This window comes from Arvicola amphibius, chromosome 1, assembly GCF_903992535.2.
Source record: "Arvicola amphibius chromosome 1, mArvAmp1.2, whole genome shotgun sequence".
Taxonomy (NCBI): Eukaryota; Metazoa; Chordata; class Mammalia; order Rodentia; family Cricetidae; genus Arvicola; species Arvicola amphibius.
Window position 1 is genome coordinate 11,725,223 of NC_052047.1, and position 20,892 is coordinate 11,746,114.

The 20,892-nt window shown below is 42.6% G+C and overlaps 1 protein-coding gene across 1 annotated transcript in view; it reads right to left on the reverse strand.

Annotated features, from left to right (window-relative positions):
- Positions 1-20,892, reverse strand: part of Fras1 (Fraser extracellular matrix complex subunit 1) — a 403,170-nt gene that overhangs the window by 377,426 nt on the left and 4,852 nt on the right. The window contains exon 2 of the mRNA XM_038339383.1: positions 15,086-15,117. Within this exon, the coding sequence (XP_038195311.1) occupies positions 15,086-15,117 (32 nt within the window). The remainder of the gene's footprint in view (positions 1-15,085; positions 15,118-20,892) is intronic.

The following is a 20,892-nucleotide window of genomic DNA, read 5'->3' on the forward strand; positions in this document are numbered from 1 at the left end:
TGCCCTCATTTCTGTGACTGATAAAATATCTCCATCAAAGCAACTTGGGCAGAAAAGGGTTAACTGTAGCTCATAATTCTAGGGTCGGGTCAGGTAATCTGGGGGTGGGGGGAGGACTTGAAACTCCTATAGCTATGAGCAGAGAAAGAAGGGATCCAGTCAAGAGCAGAGCGTGCATGCTTGCCAGTGTTCAGGGAGCGCTCCCCTTTTCATTCAGTCTGGCGTCTGGTCCCTAACATGGCGCTTCCCACATCGGGAGTGGGTCTTGCCACCGCAGCTCAGTTTAGAAAATCCCTCATGAGCCTACCAGTAGGGCAACACACCCCAGACTATTACTCACTGAGACTGTTGTTCCAGGTAGTTCTAGACTGTGAAAAACTAACCAGCACAGGCTACCTGTTCACATCTCAACTTGGAGATGCTGACATCCTATCTGCTCAAGCCAAAGAAACTGAGTCTTGGTTTTGCTCACTCTTAAAAGAATTCTCAACAAAGAGAAAGAAGTATATATAAAACAGCCCAAACAAGACTTTCTGTACAATGGTAAGAGGGACGTTGACAGGCACTGTGGGGTGTTCATTAACAATGGGGACAGAGAGACTTAACCTACACCCAGTGTCACAGAAGAGGCGGGGCTGTACTGCGGCAAGGCCGGAACTGATGAGTGCTCCTTCAGCTACTACTCCACAACTCCAACATGCCAAGTGCAAGGGTTTAACTTACTCCTTTCCACCCTCATCATGGGACAAGGTTTTGCCATGGAAACCGCATCAAGACTTCCGCTCATTTCGGAGGACCAGAAGAAATGCCTAGGCCATCACTCTGAACTTATCATTCCCGTCAACACGTTTTCAGACTCCATTATAGACTCCCTTCCCTTTCTGCTAGTCATTTATCAAAGGAAAATAAATGAAACAAAGAACTAAGTGCCTGAGAAATGTTCCACGCAAGCATATCGCAAAGCAATAAAGCATCCCATTTCAAAACGTATTAACATCTCACCTGCCACCCATTTCCTTCACTGCCCCACCAGGGAAGATGTCAGGGGTCCTAATTCATCAATAGCCCAGACTTTCTCTTTTCAGATAAGGGGAGGTTTATTGTAGGGAGAAATATATCCAATAACATCTTTCAGGTTTTCAGAAGAAAACAAGTGAACATAGACACTACTTGGGGGGGGGGGAGAGCTGAAGTGGGAACATCTGAACTTTGACCCAGTGCAGCAAAAGGAACAGATGTCCTTAGTCCCAGGTTGGTAAAACCATTCCACAGAAGAGTCTGAGGTCCAAAGTCAAAAGGGCAAGTCCCAGCTTCCGGCCAAGAGGGAAGACAGGAGACCAGGTCCTGGTGGCTTCACCAACAGTGACGAGGCTAATCAGGCAGATGGCAGATTTCACTTAAGACTCAGTAAACAAACCAAGTGGCTTCCAAATGTCTGCTTGCCCTTGAATAGAACATCTGCTCCTTTCTCTTTGGCCAGGCTGCTTTCCTTTTCAGAGCACCCCGCTTCCACTTGGGATGGGATCAGTCACGTGGTTTCTTCGTCGCCACAGGGGACCATTATAGCTGGGATGAGATCTTTGATGGAAACCACAGCAACTAAAACTTTCCTTGGAGCTGTTTCTGGAGATGCCATCCCCCCCCCCACAAAAAAGAGCCCTCTCTTAATTAGAAATAAAAGCTACTTAAGGTATGTAAAACAAACCTGTCATCAAAAACTTGACTACAAACGATGCCAACCCAAATAAAGCATATGGTCATGAAAGACAGCTTATGGAGGTCCTAATGACACCGTGTCAATACACAGATACAGCTATCTCTGCCATTGACTCCATATCCTTGGACTTCAGGCTAAGGAAGCAATGGAGCTAAGGAAGCCTTTGGGTTGAGCATCCATTACTTAAGCTAAAAATCTTAATGATTTAATTTTCATACTCTTTCTCATGCTTGGCTCCTTTCAAGACAGCCCTTTGCCTTTGTGTTCTCTGTAACTAGGGGGCTGGCCCCTTCCTGCCCATCTTGCCCCTTTCTAGACTTTTTCCATCCACTATCTCCTCGCCTCCTCTCATCACTGGCTGTGTTCATACTTGTAACCCTTCTCTGTCCTGTTGACCAATCTTGTTTCTCCCCCGGCAAGCTCAAATCATAGAAAGACTTTTTTTTTTTCAAAAGGTTTAATCACAAAATGTGAACCCATGAATGTGTCCGAATGGCCAGATACTCTTTAAAGCTGTAATTTTAACAACTGTATAATCTGTGTCGAGCTAAGTTATAGTGATTTACTTAACTACTCTTCTATTTGGATGCTCCTTACTTTATAATATAATTAATACCAGAAAGAACTTCTTTACACATAACTGCTCTTAATTCTTAGGAGTCACAGCCAAACTGAGTTTGATCACTGAACTGTTTTCTAATGGGTGTAAGGTAATATCTCATTGTGGGTTCAGTTTTAATTTAATCACTAACAAGAATGATAGTGGCTTATTTTCACAGAATGTACTCTGTGCCACAGGCTGGCCTAGAACTCACAATCTTCCTGCTTCAGTTTCCTGAGTACTGGGATTCTAGGCATGTGCCATCAAGCTTGGCCCTTTGTTAATGGTGCTTTCACTGATGTGCACTCTCTATTCTCAGTTTAGTTTCTAAAGTTTGGTGTTCTTAAATAACTGCATGAATTCTAAGTACTATGTCATTCTTTGTAAGATTACATCTTTCAGAAACCTGAACTCTCTTCGTCTTATTTAGTTTTGTACCATTAGACATTTTTAAATGTTAACTAATTTGTCAATATCATCTTCTATTCCATCCTTTAAAGTCAATCTTTATAAAACTCAATGTTGGTTTTATATTTACATTAAAGGATACAGAAATCAGTGGCAATGAGAATCATCAAGTCTTCCTAAAGGGTAAGTTGATAATTATGTATTAAATGTATACACAGATGTGCTTTTCAAAAACATACACCACGTGCCTCAAATGTCACATCCCTAAGGAATGCAGTCTCAAACAATAATAAGGAAGCATTAAGAGCCTTTATCATGAGTTACTTACAATCCTAAATTAATGAGTTACTTACTACGATACCAGTCAGTGGAAACTGGTATCTTACAGCTGATCTATGAGAGATCACAATACAAATAGACAAGTATTAGAAAAAAGGCACATCTTTAAAAATAAATCCATTCTATCACATTAAATCTAAGAGCAGGCAGGAAAAGTACATGTCTTATGATCCTTATTTTTTGTTTAGTACACAAAGCACACACATTCAAAGAAAAGGTTCTAAAATATTGTCATCCAATATTCAATAGCAATTACTTTTATTTGTGCAATCAGTGAGACTAATGGGGTTTTCCTTTTCTTCGGTGTAGTGCACATTTTTTAGGAGAAGCCTGCATTACTTTAATGTAATAAATAATACAAGAGACTACTCTGCTTACAAAAACAGTCAAGAAACTTTCATCTCTCAAAGTTGGTACTCTGGATTTTATGGTTTGGGTCTTTTATAAAATTTAGATATTTTTTTACTCGTGTGTAATGCTTTTATGCATACTACGTGCATGCAGGTACCAGGTGGTTGTGAGCTGCCCAACTAGGATGCTGGGAACTGGACTTAGGTCCTCTGCAAGAACTCTTATCCACTGAGCATCTCCCTGGCCCCTGTGGTTTAGTTTTTAAAGAACACTATTGTTAAGGTTCACTAGCTTGTAGGAAGCCTGAGTTCCATCACAGGCACACAGAAAAAAATGAACATAGTGTTCCAAGCCTATGTCTTAGCAATTTGGGGGTGGAGGCAATAGAGAGTCAGAAGGCCCAGGTCCCCCTTTAAGAAGTTCAAGGTTCGTCCCTGCTAGCAGCAAACAAAGCCATTACTAATTATCTAAGTTTTACTTTCTTTAACAGTAATATACTAACAATACAAAAGAAAATCCAGCCGGGCGGTGGTGGCGCACGTACACCTTTAATCCCAGCACTCGGGAGGCAGAGGCAGGCGGATCTCTGTAAGTTCGAGGCCAGCCTGGTCTACAAGAGCTAGTTCCAGGACAGGCTCTAGAAACTACAGGGAAACAAAAAAAAAAAAAAAGAAAGAAAATTCCGTTCTTAAAAACAGCCTCCCATATTCTTACTCCTGTACACTGGCACAGGAGCATCTCTTAGGAATACCCATGCTTAGGTGCTTACACTACTTCTTTCCTTATCGTTTATATATTTATATCCTGAATAGGATTATTGAATTTTTTTCTCCAGAATCATCAATGAACCCAAGTAAGAACTAAAAAAAGATGCCTTTTCTTCAATAGCTTGTTTGATTCTTTTAAAGTGGCTGCCAAAATGGCCGTTTAGTATGCGTCCCTCCTTTTCATATGCACTTGAGCTGTTTCTGTCTCTGAAATCTCCCTTGAAGTTCTCCCAGGTCCCCAGGCTGTCAAGAATCTTTTCCAGCAGAACACATTTTTCAAGTGGTCCTCCTATCCCTAAAGCTTCTGATGATACCTGATCTTTTATCTAAGAAAAACATTTTAGACGTAGGATTTGGAAAATTGGAGAAAATTCTAGAAGCTACCCTTGAACACTTATTTCGGCTGTCCAGGATGAAAGAAAAACCACACTCCTTAGTCTCTGGGGTAGTCCATAGAATGGAATCAGCCATCTAATTTCATAAGAAATTTGAATATGACAATATGTACTTTATCTTAATACTGTCCAGAACATAATTTAATCTTTGCCAATTGTGAAAAAGAAATGAGAAATGAAACTAGATTAAAGAAGAATGAAAAAGGTTATAAGGCCCCTCTATTAAGGGACATCACGCTAGACAGCAAAACTACAGGGCATCGGTGCCCATCAGCAGGGGAACCTACTTGTGATGAGCTGATGGTGGCCTTAGCAGTACTGACCAATGTGAGGAAACAGCTGCACATCGATCGCACTCGTACAAGGTGCTGATTAGCTACACAGAGCCATCTACACACTCTCCAGCTCTACAGAGCTGCAACATCTGGCCACAGGTGGAAATGAGAGGAGAATGAACACAGCAGCGGGCAATGCATCTCGTCAGTTTGTCAGACAGATTCTGAATTCATAATTCCACTTCAAATGCCTTATTCCAAGCCTATGTGAGCTGGAGTTTAAAGACCCCTTCTTGGTGTTTTATCCACCCCTTCTCACACTTCAATCAAACTAGACTCCCTTTGCCACCTCGGTGAGCACTCGCGCTGATCCTCTGTCTGAGGAGCCCCCCCCACCTCTTCCAAGTCAACATTGACCCACATTTCAAGAACGACACCAAACGTTGTTTTCTCCTAAGTATAGTATTTTTGAGAGCTTGCATGTACTGACTATATCCCAGGTACTTTCATGTATTATCTTATCTTTGCAACAACTCTATACTATAGATCCACGGATCCACAGTCAAAGGTCCAAGGTCAAACAGAAGAGAAAAGCTCACACTCCCTATCTTAAACATGATACTATAGTCTTATTTACCGATACTTATTTCAAATGTAGACTGCATCCACTATCTGATTCCAGGGTGTTCAACCATTGAAGAAACAGAAAAGTCCATTTGTATTGGCTTAAACAATGAGAGAATTTATCCATCCATCCAAGAATTACCCAGGAAAGTCTGCCCCTATGCTAGTTAAGTCTTCAGATTAATATCCAATCTCTTAGAGAAGGTAAGCTCTTCCACATTTCTCTTCCACCAAGATTTGGGTGTTAGCTAAGTTAGAAAGTGGAAGCAGCAGCTCTGGAGATCACGTCTCCATGTGCCAACCTTCAAAATCCAACCTTCAAAACTTCCCATTGGTAAACATTTATGCTTTTCTACTCTTGAGGATTCTTCTTTTTCCCCCACAGGGATGAAATGTAGCTCCTGGCCTTTCTGACCTTCAGAGGAAGATAGCATGATTTATCTAACAGGTCAATGCAAAAAAAAAAAAAAAAAAAACTTGATGTTTTCAGCAACTCTGTCCTCTCTGCCCTGCTTGCTGTCCCAGAAGGCAAATCTATCAACAAAAAACTTTCTCGTGCTTCTCCAAACAGTGATTCTCGTCTATACGGTCCTTCTACAAGGGAAAATTCCCATCAGAGCTCCCCTATGAATGCCTGTGTCTGGCTAACAGAATTGAAGCTCTATCCTCCAATAGAGCTATATTAGTTAAAAATAAATGACAATGTTTATTTAATAGCAGTGCTTGAGATTCGAAACCAGGAATTTGTTCATGCTAGGCAAGGCTTCTACCACTGCCCCAAGCCCTTGGGGTAATATTTTGATTTCTGTGTTTTCTCTTTATTTTATTTCTCAATCTGTTCAGACCTAGGAAAGGGGGACCTATGTATGGGTCTCTTTCTCAACACCCAACAGTCTTAGCTGACCTCTTTGCATATCTCATTGGCCACAACTCAGTCAGACATTCACGTGCAGGGTTTTAACTAATCCCTGGCAAGGAAATACGCAACTAGAGTACATACAAACAAAGGAGTAAAGGGATTGAGTTTTTAAAAATCAGAGTTTTGTGAGCAGAAGAGAGAGAAAGGGGATGTTGGGTAGTTGGCCCAGGGTCTGCTAGTACATGTAACAGTTTAATTCATGTGCTACAGTCTTCATAGATCCAGTCACAAAGGCCACCGCAGGAACTGTGGCAGGGCTCGACTACTGTCTATACCCCCAGCAAGCATAGGTATAGGTTCCTGCTTAGCACGTACTTCAAGTTCCTTCTAGCCCTGATTTCTCATCCTTTAGGCAAAGGTTCCTCCAGGGAGTTGACCCTGGAAGCATACCAAAGAATATTATATTTCTGTTAATAATTCTCTCGTGTTCTCTATGTGCAGAACCGTGTGAAGAGCGCAACAAAGAACAATGAAATCTGCCCTTCCACGCAACCCTCTCCTGCCCACTCAATTTCCCTTTGGAGGAGAGGAAGGACATTAAAGTTACTTAATCACTAATCGCAAAAGCTGTTGGGGAAGCACTGACAGGTCATGGCCCAAACTCGAGGGTTTTTCAGACACTAACAATAAGCTGTTTCTTACTTTAGGGGCCTCTCTCTTTTTCCTTCACTGCAGCTTAGGAACACGAGCAGCCGAAAGCCTCATTGCTGAAAGAACATAGCGGGGGCACCGGAAGCCAAGCACTTACTTCACAAGGAACTGCTCAGGGACTTTATTTTTCAAAGATATTTTGTGCCAATTTCATATAAAAATGTCCCTCCCGTCACAGACACAAAGCTTTATCCATTCAAAAATTTCAAGACAACTTTTCTTTAGACATTTGCAATTCAAATCCCAAGAAAATAGAAGCCCACTTGCTAAACTCAACTATCATTTGGTATTTACATATTAGCTTTCCCTTAGTAAGCAAAAGACTTGAAAGAGTAAATAAACTATAATAAAATAGTATCCTAAGTTGTCACAGATGACTGGCAGTTCTCTTCTAAGGACTATCCATATATATATATACATATGTATGCATAAACATACCATGTATAAAATAAACATGCATATGTAAATATTTTATAGTTATACACAGAAATGTACAAGAAATAAAACAAACTACTAGATGGTGATTTTGAGAGAAAAAATGGCACAAACATCGAAGAATAAAGAAAAATGGGTGGTGGGCACGTATGGACTAACCAGAAAAATTGAGATATATGATTACACATAACACAGTTGGAGCAAATAAATATGGCTGCCAAACTCAGTTGTGTCCTCTACATTCCAAACAAAGCATAAGAAATGTGTTTGTTAATTTGAAACATCTGTTCCTCCAACAAGAATATGAGTAAGGATGAAAATGCATATGGATTATTCGTCAATAAAAGTACAGAATTTCTTGTATTATTCCTCTCACACACAATTATTCTAAGAAGATATCAATTCCCAAATAAGAAACTAGTGCCTCTGATGAAGATGTATAACATGCAAAGCCCCAGCGAGAACAGAGTATCATCTGTAGCACTGACTGGCCACTCCTCACCATCTGGCTCTCAAGGGTACAAACTCAGCAGTATATTCTCTTAGGAGAATTATATACTAGCTAGCACGGTGGTGCATGCCTCTAATCTCAACACTTGGAATGAGGCAGAAGAATCTATGTGAGTTCCAGTCCATCCAGGGCTACATAGTGAGACCCTATCTCAAAATACAGATAGGTAGATGGAGTAGATAGAGTAATAGATAGATGATAGATAGATAGATAGATAGATAGATAGATAGATAGATAGATAGATAGATGGATGGATGGATGATAGATAGATAGAGAGAGAGAGACAGACAGACAGATAGACAGACAGACAGAAGGACAGACACAGACAGATGGATAGATATGGACGGACAGATATAGACAGATATGGACAGACAGACAGACAGACAGACAGATTTCCCTATTGCATGCTTAGGTCAGGCGCTTTCTCACCCTCTTAAGGAGTATCCTTAGTAAGAAAAATATAGCTCTAACCTTCAGTCTGCACAATGAAAACCCAGAGCAGCCCTTGGAAATCAGCTAAAAATCCTCAGTCCTGATTTTGTCTAGTCTCAACCCAAATACCCCCAACAAGAATCTGGAAGCTAATCAGTCCTTACATGTATGTCAGGACCTAGCCCAGTGATACTGCATCACAGAAGAATTCAATCTCTGTCATAAAACAGATGCATCTTAATAAAGACTAGCCGCCCCGCTTCAGAGCATAGTGCTCTGTATTAAAAAATAAATAGGAAAGGGTGTCTTAGTTTGCTTTCTACTGCTGTGATAAACACCATGTCCAATGCAACTCAGGAAGGAAAGGGTTTATCCGTCCTGAGCACAGCTCATCATTGAGGAGAGCCAAGGCAGGAACCCAAGGAAGGCGGAATCTGGAGGCAGAAGCCTACAGAGGATACACTTACGACTTTGTTCCCCATGGCTTACTCAGCTTGGCTTTTGATACAACCCAAGACCACCTGCCCAGGGATTTCATTGCCCATAGTAGGCTTGGCAAGAAAATGCTCCACAGGCTTGTCCACGGGTCAATCTGACTGCAGCACTTTCTAAAATGAGGTTTCTCTTCCAGATGACCTTAACTTGTGAGGAAAAAAAAGATATCCTATAATACCCAGCAGAAAAGTATTGAAAAATTATCTAACATACTTACAGGAAATTAAGGATCTGAGGAATGGCTAACTTGGCTAACTTGTTTCCCCTCTGAATAAATCCTAGGAAGCCACATATTCACCCCCATGTCGCAAAGCCTGAGCTGTCTTAGCTGCAGCCACTAAGCAAGATTTCTCTGGTTAGATGGACTTGGAGCACTGGCTAGGGGAAGGTCTGTAGCTTTCTTCATTTCTCTCCTTCAGAGACTCCCTGAGCATGTTGATGAATACCAACACAGATGAAATGTGGGGACTTCAAGCCTCCAGGGTCACCTCTACTGCTACAGTTCCAAATGAAAGCAAGCTGTGCTTCCGAGCACACCTAAAGAAAGACTGCAACCCCCAAGAACCCTGTGTCCCTCGTAGGTTCGCTTGGGTCTCCAGAGCGGAACGAAAGGTCTCAATTCTTCTTCGCTATGCACAATGGAAAACACTCCCACGGGTAGACTAGATTTTGACCAAACAGATGTAAAAGTGTTCAGGAAATATGTAGGACACAGAGGCAGGGAACGGCTCAATTGTTACTCTAGCTTTTTTCTTTAATTCTAGAAAACCTACTGAACAGCAGGAGCAGAGAAGGACAATAGAGGTAGCCTCAAAACTGCTCAAAGTATATGAAAACAGCAAGCTAGGGCTTACAGCAGATCTCTTACCACCTTGCTTTCAGTTCCTACAAAAGCTACAGAACATTCCTATCTCCCCGGGGCCACACCCACCCATGAAACCACCTGCTAACTTTAAGTACTCCAGAGTACACTGAGAACTTCACATCTGTAAAGCTGCTTTAGCTAGGTGGGCTATGCATTATCTTAATCCCTGAACTCAGAGGCAGAGGCCAGCAGATCTCTGTGAGTTTTAGTTTGACGGCAGCTGAATTTTCTACAGCGATGGCTGAGACGCATTATCACACCAAGGTTTCTTGGACTGAGCAGTCATGTTAACTTTTTGCCTTGCCTGCAACTCTGGGACGGATGCAGTTCAGATTCGCTTTACAGAGTGAAATGGCGGGGTTGGGGGGAGCCATCAGACCACCCATCCCCAGAATTCACAAAGGAGAGGGGTTCGAAGGCAGTGATGCAAAACCTGGGACAGTCACATTCTTGGAATTCAGTTTACTCGAGAAAGGGCAGAAGATAAAGACACATACACATTGAAATGGGAAGCTCCTCTTCTGCGTGCAGTGACGATGTGTCAAAACCACTTCCCTCTAGTGAACCCTGACCCAGGAAATGCTTTCCTACAAGGGCTGACCTTGATGGAAGTCTGGGTCTGAAAATGTAGGTGTGTGGTGGGTGGGACATAAAACAGACCCAAACACACTGTTCACTGTTTCTTCTAGTGTTCTTTCTTCTTCCTTCTGGCAATCTCTGACTTGTCAAATGAAAGAATATAAAAATAGGGGAGAAAGAATCAAAGGAAGAAAGGGGACAGCTGAACTCAGAGTACATCTGAGAGATGCCTTCCATGTGGCTTGGGACCAAGCCATCCTCGAATGCCGCTGCAAGGCCGCGTGGTTGGTTCCCAGAAGTTGGACACAACCCAGATTGCGTAAATACACACACACACACATACACACAAACACACACACAAACACACACACACACACACACACGATACCTCTAAACAGTAAGATGCACTGAGTCCCTAAACACCTTTAGAATCACGTCACAAAGTTAGTGTACATGCACTAGCATGGGACAGCGGCAGTCAAATGGGAGGAGGTTAGCCAGGGACAGCTGGCTTCTCCAGCAGTCAGGCATGAAGACTGTCAGGGACAACTGCAAGGCAGGTGCCACAGGGAGGAGGCTGGGAAGGCAGGCCTGAGGGTAACACATAAGCTAAGCATGCTCAGAGGCAAGCGTGGCTGGAGAAACGGTGCGGCCGAGATGGTTTGGAGTCAGAACCAGGTTTGTTGACCTCTCTCTCCTCTGGCACTTACAGACCATGAGACTCAGGACAAGCGATGGATACTTTCTGAACCTCAGCTTCCTTAGCTACAAAACCAACACTTATTTCTTGAGTTGCTGGAAGTATTTAAATACCAGCAAATGCTCACTCACCATCCTTTTCTCTTTTCTTCTTTATTAAGAAAGGGAATTTTGCAATGGCAAAAAAGCATGTCTTGGGCATTGTGTTGGCACACAGTCATGCGCGCGTACACACACACACACACACACACACACACACACTGCCCTTTTCCTTCCATCAAAAATTCTTCTGGAGGGGCCTCATTTGTCCCTATTTCACACAGTAGGCAATAGAGTTTCTAGCTGTGCCCAAGGTCACAGAGCCACTCTGCAGCAGAGGAGGAAGGATCTAAATCAGGTCACCACTCCACACCAGGGCCATGAATGTTCTGCTCTTTGGCAACCTCTAAAGCAGTGAGAGGAGCCAAAGGGAATATCAGTGAGAGGTGACTTCACAAGACACAGTTGGGGTAACAACTAGCTGCTAAAAACTGCCTAAAACCCATGCTCCCAAGTATTTGATGTTTTATTAAATAAAGTTTTTTTTTTAAAAAAAAAACTTTATTTATTATATATATATATATATATATATATATATATATATATATATATGAGTGTTTGGCCTGCATGTAGCCTGTTTATCACATGTGTAGAATTCCTTCAGAGGCCAGAACAGGCATCAGATCCCCTGGAACTGGAGACAGTTGTAAGCCATTGTGTGGTTGCCAGGAAACAAACCCAGTTCTCTGAAAGAGCAGTCCATGTTCTTAACTACTGAGCTACCTCTCCAGCTCCGTTTTAGGGAAGCCTTTTTGCGTAAGCTGACACTTGCCCTTTTTAAGCTGACCAGGCCTCCTTCTGTTTGTCCCCTTGACAACTGAACGAGACACAAGAACTTTATATTCCTGTCCTATTTTCCTCGGGTATAACGCAAGAACCTCAGACAACCGGGTCTCTGGTGTCATTTCTTGCTCTGAAATGATGAGCTTGTGGGTAGAATTCTAAGATGGTGCTGAGCTGCCCCACGCAGGGCTAGCTCTGGAGTGGGGTATGCTTCTCACCCACAGAAGCGAAGAGCTGCTGAACTAGGAATTCCCAGAATTGTATACTACACCGAAAGACTAGAGCACTGCTCTTGGATTCTTGAAATTCAAAATATATTCATGTATATTCGTTCTCCAATCTCATTGGCAGAAGGGCCGTGTCTGTCTTCATTAGGTCGTGTGAAGAGGGACTCATAACAAAGTATGTAATTAACTACTACCACAATAGATTACCTGACATTTCTCCCCCCCCCCATTATCCCTTCCCTTCCTTCTTTCCTTTCCTTTTTTCTCTTCCCCCCAACTCTCATCATGATGTTGAAGATCAAACCCAGGGCCTAGTGCATTCCAGGAAAATAATCAACGTCTGAAGTACCTCCAGAAGCTACTGTCAATTTTAATATCATTAAAACAAAAGATGGTTACAGATAAATCAAAATGCAGAATCTATAGATTTTCAGCTTTCTCCGGTCTTTTGTGTCTGCTTCTCCCACACCTGATTTGACAGCAACTCTGAGTGACTCACCTCTACAGTCTTTTTAAAGTATTCAACATTGTTTCCCTAGAAACAAGAGTGCTATTTCCTTTTACATTCCTATTCCAACAGTTTAATTAAGCGATAAGTCAGGCTTTGTCATTTCTTTCCTTGCACTTCTCATGGTTCACCCACCTCTCCTGAAAGGACAAGCAAAATCCAGACCAAGGCTGGACACCCCGTCCCCTGCCCACCCTCCTGGGTTCCTCTCCAGCTGCTTCCTTCCTTGGGTATCTGCATCAGCTGTTTGACCTCCAGGTCCCCGACAAATGGCCAAGGGAATGCCGACTCAGTCTTGACATTCACCTTTAACCCTCTAAATGTCCTTCTCCTCGATGTCTACAGGTTCAGTCCTAGGAGAGCCTCTTCCAGGTCTTGCTTCAGATGTCACTTTTTCATCCTAGTTAAAGTGATAAACCCCATCTGAGTCGTTCCCATCTTCCCATCCTATACTTCTTTATTTTTGTTGCTTCTTCCAGTTCTTGAAAGCATATCTGACGTACAATTTGAACTTCAAGATGGTGAAGATTTTCATTTGTTCATTGACATTCGCCAGGACCTAGACCAGCAGGTCCAGTGTCCCATTAGGTAAGTAAATAGTCTTTGTTGTGGTAATTAACGTCTGCCTCTCTGACTGAACTGCAAAAATACAATACTAAGTACTTCGAGTACTTTGGGCTGGAGCAGGGTCAGGAACAAAGATAGTCAAGTCTTGAAGCAAAGATGGTGCCTGGAGGGTGCTCATGAGTGCATTAGTTGATACAGGAAGCCACTCTACTAGGCAAGACCCGCAGGGCATGGACAGACAGAATCAAGGTTATCCACTCAATGCAACTGGGTTTTCTTTTTTTAAACTGGTTAGAACTGAGCCCTCAATTATCTTATGATTTTTTTCTTTTTATTCAAGTACACACAGCAACAAAGGTGAGTGGGGGAGATAGTCTAGATACATCTCCAGACAGCGGGAAGAAAGAGAAAGCAGACAAATTGATTAATGTCTCCCACCCCTCAAAGGCCAAAGACCTCCAGCCAATCTCTTCATCTCTCTCTCTCTCTTCTTCAATTTTTCATCAGAAAAGGAGGGCTTCTTGGCTTGGTGAATCACTCCCAACAATCAGGATCATGGGTTCAATGCCACAGTAGGCTCCATAATATAATAAGACCCTGTAAGGGGTGGGGGATGGGGATGTACGCCCTGCCTATTACACTGGCCTCAGTACCAGATGAATCAATAGCTATGAAAATATATTGAAAAAGTATGAACTAAACTATATACCATTACTCCCCCAAACTGATGACAGACTTTGATTTCAGAATATATTACATTTCTAAAATGTATTAGAGAAGAAACAGAAAGAAAATTCTGCTTTTAGGGCATGGAATGAGAAAGAGAAAAAAAATAGCTTTTTCCAGTTCTTTAATGGAAAACTATCAAGAAGGATGTGTGTGTGTGTGTCTGTGTGTGTGTGTTGTGTGTGTGTGTGTGTGTATCTTCAGAACAGCAACTATAGCATATAAAGATCATATTGGAAAATATTACTTCAAATATCTATAATTATCTAGACTCCTGAATACTTCGGCTACTCCTCGTCTATTTCAGCACAAGCATAATGGAAGATGACAAACTAAAATCACACCACGTATCAATAGCAGGCTGGGACGGAACGAGCACATCCCTCCCAACCCTCGGAGTCTGCTTTATTGCAGCATGTGTTAAGCCCCAACTGAAAAAGTGGTGAAGAATGGCTTGTCATACCATTTATTAGAGTTGATGGAGTGTAGACAGCCTTTTCAATAAGGCTTTAACACACTGTTATGCACCACAGTACATTATTAATGAAAAGGAACGCACGAGACTTGCATCAGCTTTTCCCCCAAGTCATTCTGACATTAAATTCAAAATCAATTCTGCCTACCCGGCGTGGCAAAGGGTCAGAGATAAAAATGCTAATTTGTTTGTTTACCAGAAACTTAAGCTTATCACTCAGAGAAATCATCGAGAATCTCTTCTGTTGTACTGAATCGAATAAGAGCACCTTTTTAAAGAAGGGATCAGAGCAGGGAGCAAATGTAACAGGAACATAAACACATCGTGCCCTGGTTTGCATGTGACAAGAGGATGGGACCCAATTATCCCTGACTGCAAGAACACAAAGGAGAGCCATGGAATGCAGATGGGTCGGGGGCAAACTCCTCATTCAATACTTGAGTATACAAATGGAACTAATTCACTCTCAAGGGGTTATTAAGTGATTGAGCGCAATGGTACCGGTACCAGTTGAGGAGGAATCCTCAACCCGTGGAGAAGAAAATAAACATATTTTACAATGACACAATCCCCTCACTCAGTCATCTCAGTTAAGCATCTCACTCAATCCAAATGAAATAGATTAAGAATGACCTACCGCAAGCAAGGAACCCTGATAGAGACAAGCACCTGTGGGAGGGGAAAAAAAAACAAGAATTACAAAACAATGCATAACAAACCAATAGTCACTACCCAGCATGCTTATTTCTTAACTCCATCACTATCAGACCTAGATAACTAGTTCGTTTTAAAGGCTTGGACATTCTTACCGTGGGAAAATAACACCTTCCATCGGATCAACGACTCTTGCAGACATGTGACAAAGTGCACAATTAAAGCATATTATTTGGATTTTCAAAGAAATGTCTTTAAGCCTCAACAATATGGCTGCCTAAAGATCTGAACAAGGAACACATGAACAGACATACTAACACGAGTTTGACAAGGGCTGTAGGCATCAAAGGGATGCTCAGAGAAGGAGAGGTAGTCTTCCCTCGGGGAGGGAGAAGTTGGTTATCCAGTACCAAGTGGTCAGTCCTGAAATCATGTTCATGCAGGCAACACTGAGCAGGCTTAGTAGTTTGTGTGAGTGTGTGTGTGTGTGTGTGTGTGTGTGTGTGTAAAACAATAATTAGAAAAGAAGAGACCAGGAATTTGAGGGAGTGCAGAGAACTGGTGGAGGAAGAAAAGGAAATGGAGGGAAGTAATATGACTATATTTTAATAAAAATAAATGCATGTATAGTGGCACAGTATAAATACATGTTATTATCTATCTGTCACAAAAGCTTCCATAATCCACTCTGAATTTATCTATCTAAGCCATTCTTCCATTCTTTGCTACATAAATTCTCCAGATCAACTCAAGGAGCCAATTTATTCCATAGTAATTTTCACGTCTCAAAGTTTCTTTCAGTTTCAGTTCCTCTGGAGATGCGTTTAGTCTCTTGGGGGTTAGTGCACTATGTCCCATTCTTCTCCTCTGAACTCATAGGCCTCCGTGCCAGAATTATTTTGTGCAAAATTATTCTTGATACTTTCCTGGGGCATCCTATTTGTCTTTGTTGCTGCTGTCTACTTGATTGCTTTAGGTTTGTTTGTTTCGAGACAAGGTTTCCCTATGTAGCCCACATTGGCCTCAGCTTCTTGAGAGCTGGGATTGTAGGCTTCTAACCATATCCACCCGTAAACGTGATAGAGATGGTGCCTCTGCCTCACCACCTCAGGAAAGGTGCTGCCTCTATGTCTTTGAACTTCTTTCCCGCCTGCCCACATAATAGGCATTCGCTGGGAGACTATATAAACACAAAGACACCTATTTCACGCCTTTCATTTAGCACTTTCTTCACTGGGGAGGTTAAGCCATGGTGTGGGGCAGCACAGATGGAAGCTATTTGCAAAGCACTCCCCTACCAAGCCCCTGACCTCTGAAACTCTTCTCGCTCTTGTTTTTCCTTGATGGGCTGCTTATGAACCGATACATCTTTGTATTTTCCAGTCATTAGATACCAAATGAAAAAAGAAAAAGATAATCTGTTCTAAATGCAGAAGAAGGGAGAATTTGACTCGGGGTGCTCACATTCTGAACAGCTAGCACAACAGAAAATGAATCTATGTTTTAGAACAATATGAAATCGCATTCCTAATTTTAAGCAGCATACACATATTCTCCGGTGATTTCTGAACAACACAACAGGTGTCCTTTAACCTGCAAGCAGCAAGCAGCACACTCCCAGCGAGCCTCACAGCAACTGAGACACCAAATAGAGAGCAAGAGTGCAGACACACACGGCGGAAACACGTGCAGACACACACGGTAGAAACACGCAAACACACACGGTGGAAACACGCAGACACAACACGGCGGAAACACGTGCACACACACACGGCGGAAACACGTGCAGACACACACGGTAGAAACACGCAAACACACACGGTGGAAACACGCAGACACAACACGGCGGAAACACGTGCACACACACACACACGGCGGAAACACGTGCAGACACACACGGTGGAAACACGCAAACACACACGGTGGAAACACGCAGACACAACACGACGGAAACACATGCAGACACACACGGCAGAAACACGTGCAGACACACACGGCGGAAACACGTGCAGACACACACGGCAGAAACACGTGCAGACACACACGGTGGAAACACGCAGACACAACACGGCGGAAACACGTGCAGACACACACGGTGGAAACACGTGCAGACACACACGGCAGAAACACGTGCAGACACAACACGGCGGAAACACGTGCAGACACACACGGTGGAAACACGTGCAGACACAACACGGCGGAAACACGTGCAGACACACACGGTGGAAACACGCAGACACAACATGGTGGAAACACAGAGGAAGCACACACAGACACACACGGTAGAAACACTTGCAGACACACACGGTAGAAACACATGCAGACACACACGGTAGAAACACGTGCAGACACACACGGTGGAAACACGTGCAGACACACATAGTGGAAGCACCTGCAGACACACATGGTAGAAACACTTGCAGACACACACGGTAGAAACACGTGGAGACACACACGGTGGAAACACGCACAGATTCAATACAATGGAAGCATGTCATGACAGGACATGGTCAGTTTCCAAGGAGGGACGGACACGTTTATTATAGGACATATCCCCACAGATCCTAAGAAGGCTAACTTCTCAGTAGAGAGCTGGCCTGCCTTTCCTGTCAATCACAGAACTAACAATCTTTAAAAGAAATGAGCTGAATGTTTACACTTGGGTTTGGAAGCAAGATCTCCATAGGTAAATTTGCTGAGATGACTTATGTCCTTGACATTCAAATAAGAAAAACTTGAGATAAAACCTTGAGGGAAAATTCATCTTAACTCAGCTATTTCTAAGAAATTTTGTCCTGAAGATAGTATTTCAATCTATAATATGTTATAAGGACAGAGATATATGTATGTATAAATATTAAACAATCATGTGTATCTGGAAGAAATATATACCTCAACAATTTAGTTTTTGAATCATTTGTGTGTGTGTGTGTGTGTTTAAGTATGTGCAATGCGATGCACATGTGTGCATGTGGAGGCCACGGGTCACCCTCAGGTGCAGTTGTCATTACGTGGGTACGTTCTATCATGTGTTTTAAAACAGGGTCTCTCACCAACTGGGACTTGCAAGCAGGCATGGCTGGGTGACTGACTCCACCTCCATAGCACTCGGATTGCAGTCATGGGTCCAGGGTATTGAACTCGGGTCCTCATGTTGGCACGACAAACACTATCATCAACTGAGCTGTTTCCCTAACAAACAATACACTGGGGATGGGGTCGAGACAGGGTCTCTCTGTAGCTTTGGAGCCTGTCCTGGAACTAGCTCTTGTAGATCAGGCTGGCCTCGAACTCACAGAGATCCGCCTGTCTCAGCAACCCAAGTGCTGGGATGAAAGACGTGTGCCACCACCGCCTGGCTAACAATACACTTTTAAAATTTTATCAGCACCATATTCAGTATTCAAAAGAATGGGTTTCACGATGGTATTTCCACGTGTGCACATTCCATGCCTTGATCCTAGTCGCTCCTACTACCCTCTCTCGCCTTCCCTCCTCCCACTCGTCCCGTTTTCTTCCCAAATGGTCCCCTTTCGTTTTCATGACTACAATCACTTTCGAAGTTATTTAAACACACATTTACTTATGTCTGATGCTTAAAACGTACAGTGATGTTTTTAAAATTACAAAGGAGATAATCACCACTTAGGTACAATTTAACAAAATTGAATCATTTTTTCAGACTATTAATCTCTTAATGGCTAAACAATTAAATATCTTGACATATCCAGGTTTTCTTTTACTTGACAGACAAAATTATATGCACTTATCACGAACATCACGATGTTTTCAACTGTATGTAACCTTTAAAATAATCTTATAAATTTCAACTTTTAGGGGGGAAAAAGACACTATCTACCCTTTAGAATAAACCATTCTCCCATACAATCATATAAGGCAACTTTCCAAGAAGTGCATCATTGGGTAGTGTCATTGTCATGTGACCATCACAGAGGGTATTGACACAAACTAAAGCACAAGACACGCCTAGGCAGCATAACCTCCAGAGCCAGTGCACATGCTGGCCACCACTGGCCAAAACATCTTTACAGGGTATGTGACTGCAATGTTAGTTCTGGTCCCATCATGTTGTCTTACAAAAGCAGATTCTTTCCAAGGCTTGTAAAGAAATCCAGCACCATGAGAACTAAGCAAAGATCCACTGCAAAGCCCATTTCCGGAAGTCTGGATAGACCCTATAGGCTCACAGGAAAACACTCAGCAGCCTTGAGGATAGCCCTACGTTTATACTTGTTCAAGCCAAACATCTGGGACAGATCCAAGTCAAACAATATGTAGCTGATAAATTCTATCATTAGAAAACGAAACAACTCAATGTGGGTTACTCCACGATGTGCAATTCCAAAAGAAATTAGCTTTGCCCTCTGAGGGCTTCCCTAAAACGAACAGTGCTACCTAGAAGGCAGCCGCCTGCATGAGTCTCCATTAACACACTTTCCAAAACCTCATTTCTACTCTCCGGAGAAAATAAAACATTACAGTGTGACGCCCAGTGCCATCAAACATTCATCATCACCCAAAGCCAGGCGAGGCCGTCCAGAGCAAGCGTATTTCTCCTACACTATGGCAGCCTGCACACCCACCACCAGATGAAGCTGGAATGTTTTCTGGCAGTGGGTGCTGGGTGCATCTCCTGGCACAAGAAAAGCATAGTAATTTAATATAACAGTCCTTTATGAGGCACCTGTAGAAAACTTAATATTGTTAGGGAGATTTTGAGATAAAAAAATTTTAAGAGGGGACTGGAGAGATGGCTCAGAGGTTAAGAGCATTGCCTGCTCTTCCAAAGGTCCTGAGTTCAATTCCCAGCAACCACATGGTGGCTCACAACCATCTGTAATGAGGTCTGGTGCCCTCCTCTGGCCTGCAGACATACACACAGATAGAATATTGCATACATTATAAATAAATAAATGTTTTTAAAAAAATTTTAAGAGGCTTCCATCTAAAAACTATGAGCCACAAAGATAGTGGCTGGTAACTAAGTCAATTAAGTAAATCCAACAGACACAAAGTGTCAGACTTTGGGTACCAGTTTCATCCTTGATGAAAACTTTGCATCTTGTAGGGAAATTCTTAAACGGGATTCTTACAGGAAGGTGAAACATCAGAATGGCCCAAGAAGAAGTAAAATACTGCAAGGGACACTTCTTAAGACAGGAAGTAAACTCAACATAGCTTCAGGAAGTCCCTGAAGCTGACAGATTCACTCGGTCCCATTCTCCCCACTAAGCGTATAAAGAGTAAAGACTTCTGAATCGTTTCCAGAGAAGCCAAGTTATAAAGGAGAAGCAGAGACCCACCAAGGAGCCTGAAAGAAGCAGAGGCAAAAAAAAAAAAAAAAAAAAAAACTGCCTAGAAGAAGAAAAACCAGCTGAATTTGCCTAAAAAGGACTCAACTGAGCCACCTGGAAAGGACACTTTGCAACCTGCTGAGCTGCTTGCAGACCGTGCAGTGTGCACCAGGTTCCCAACTCTGTGAGCTATCACCCAGGCTGGGATGGGCTTGGGTCATGCAGCTTCCTTGAGTCACTAGTGATGGAGGAGTGTCTATGTGTTACTTTCATTTATTAATAAAGAAACTGCCTTGGCCCTTTAAGAGACAGAAAATTAGGTAGGCAGAGTAGACAGAACAGAATTGTGGGAAAGAGAGGGGAGACACTTCAGGCAGTCGCCATAGAGAGTCGCCATGCTTCTCTCCGAGAGGGACGCAGGTTAAGCTCTCTCCTGGTAAGCCACACCTCGTGGTGCTACACGGATTACTAAATA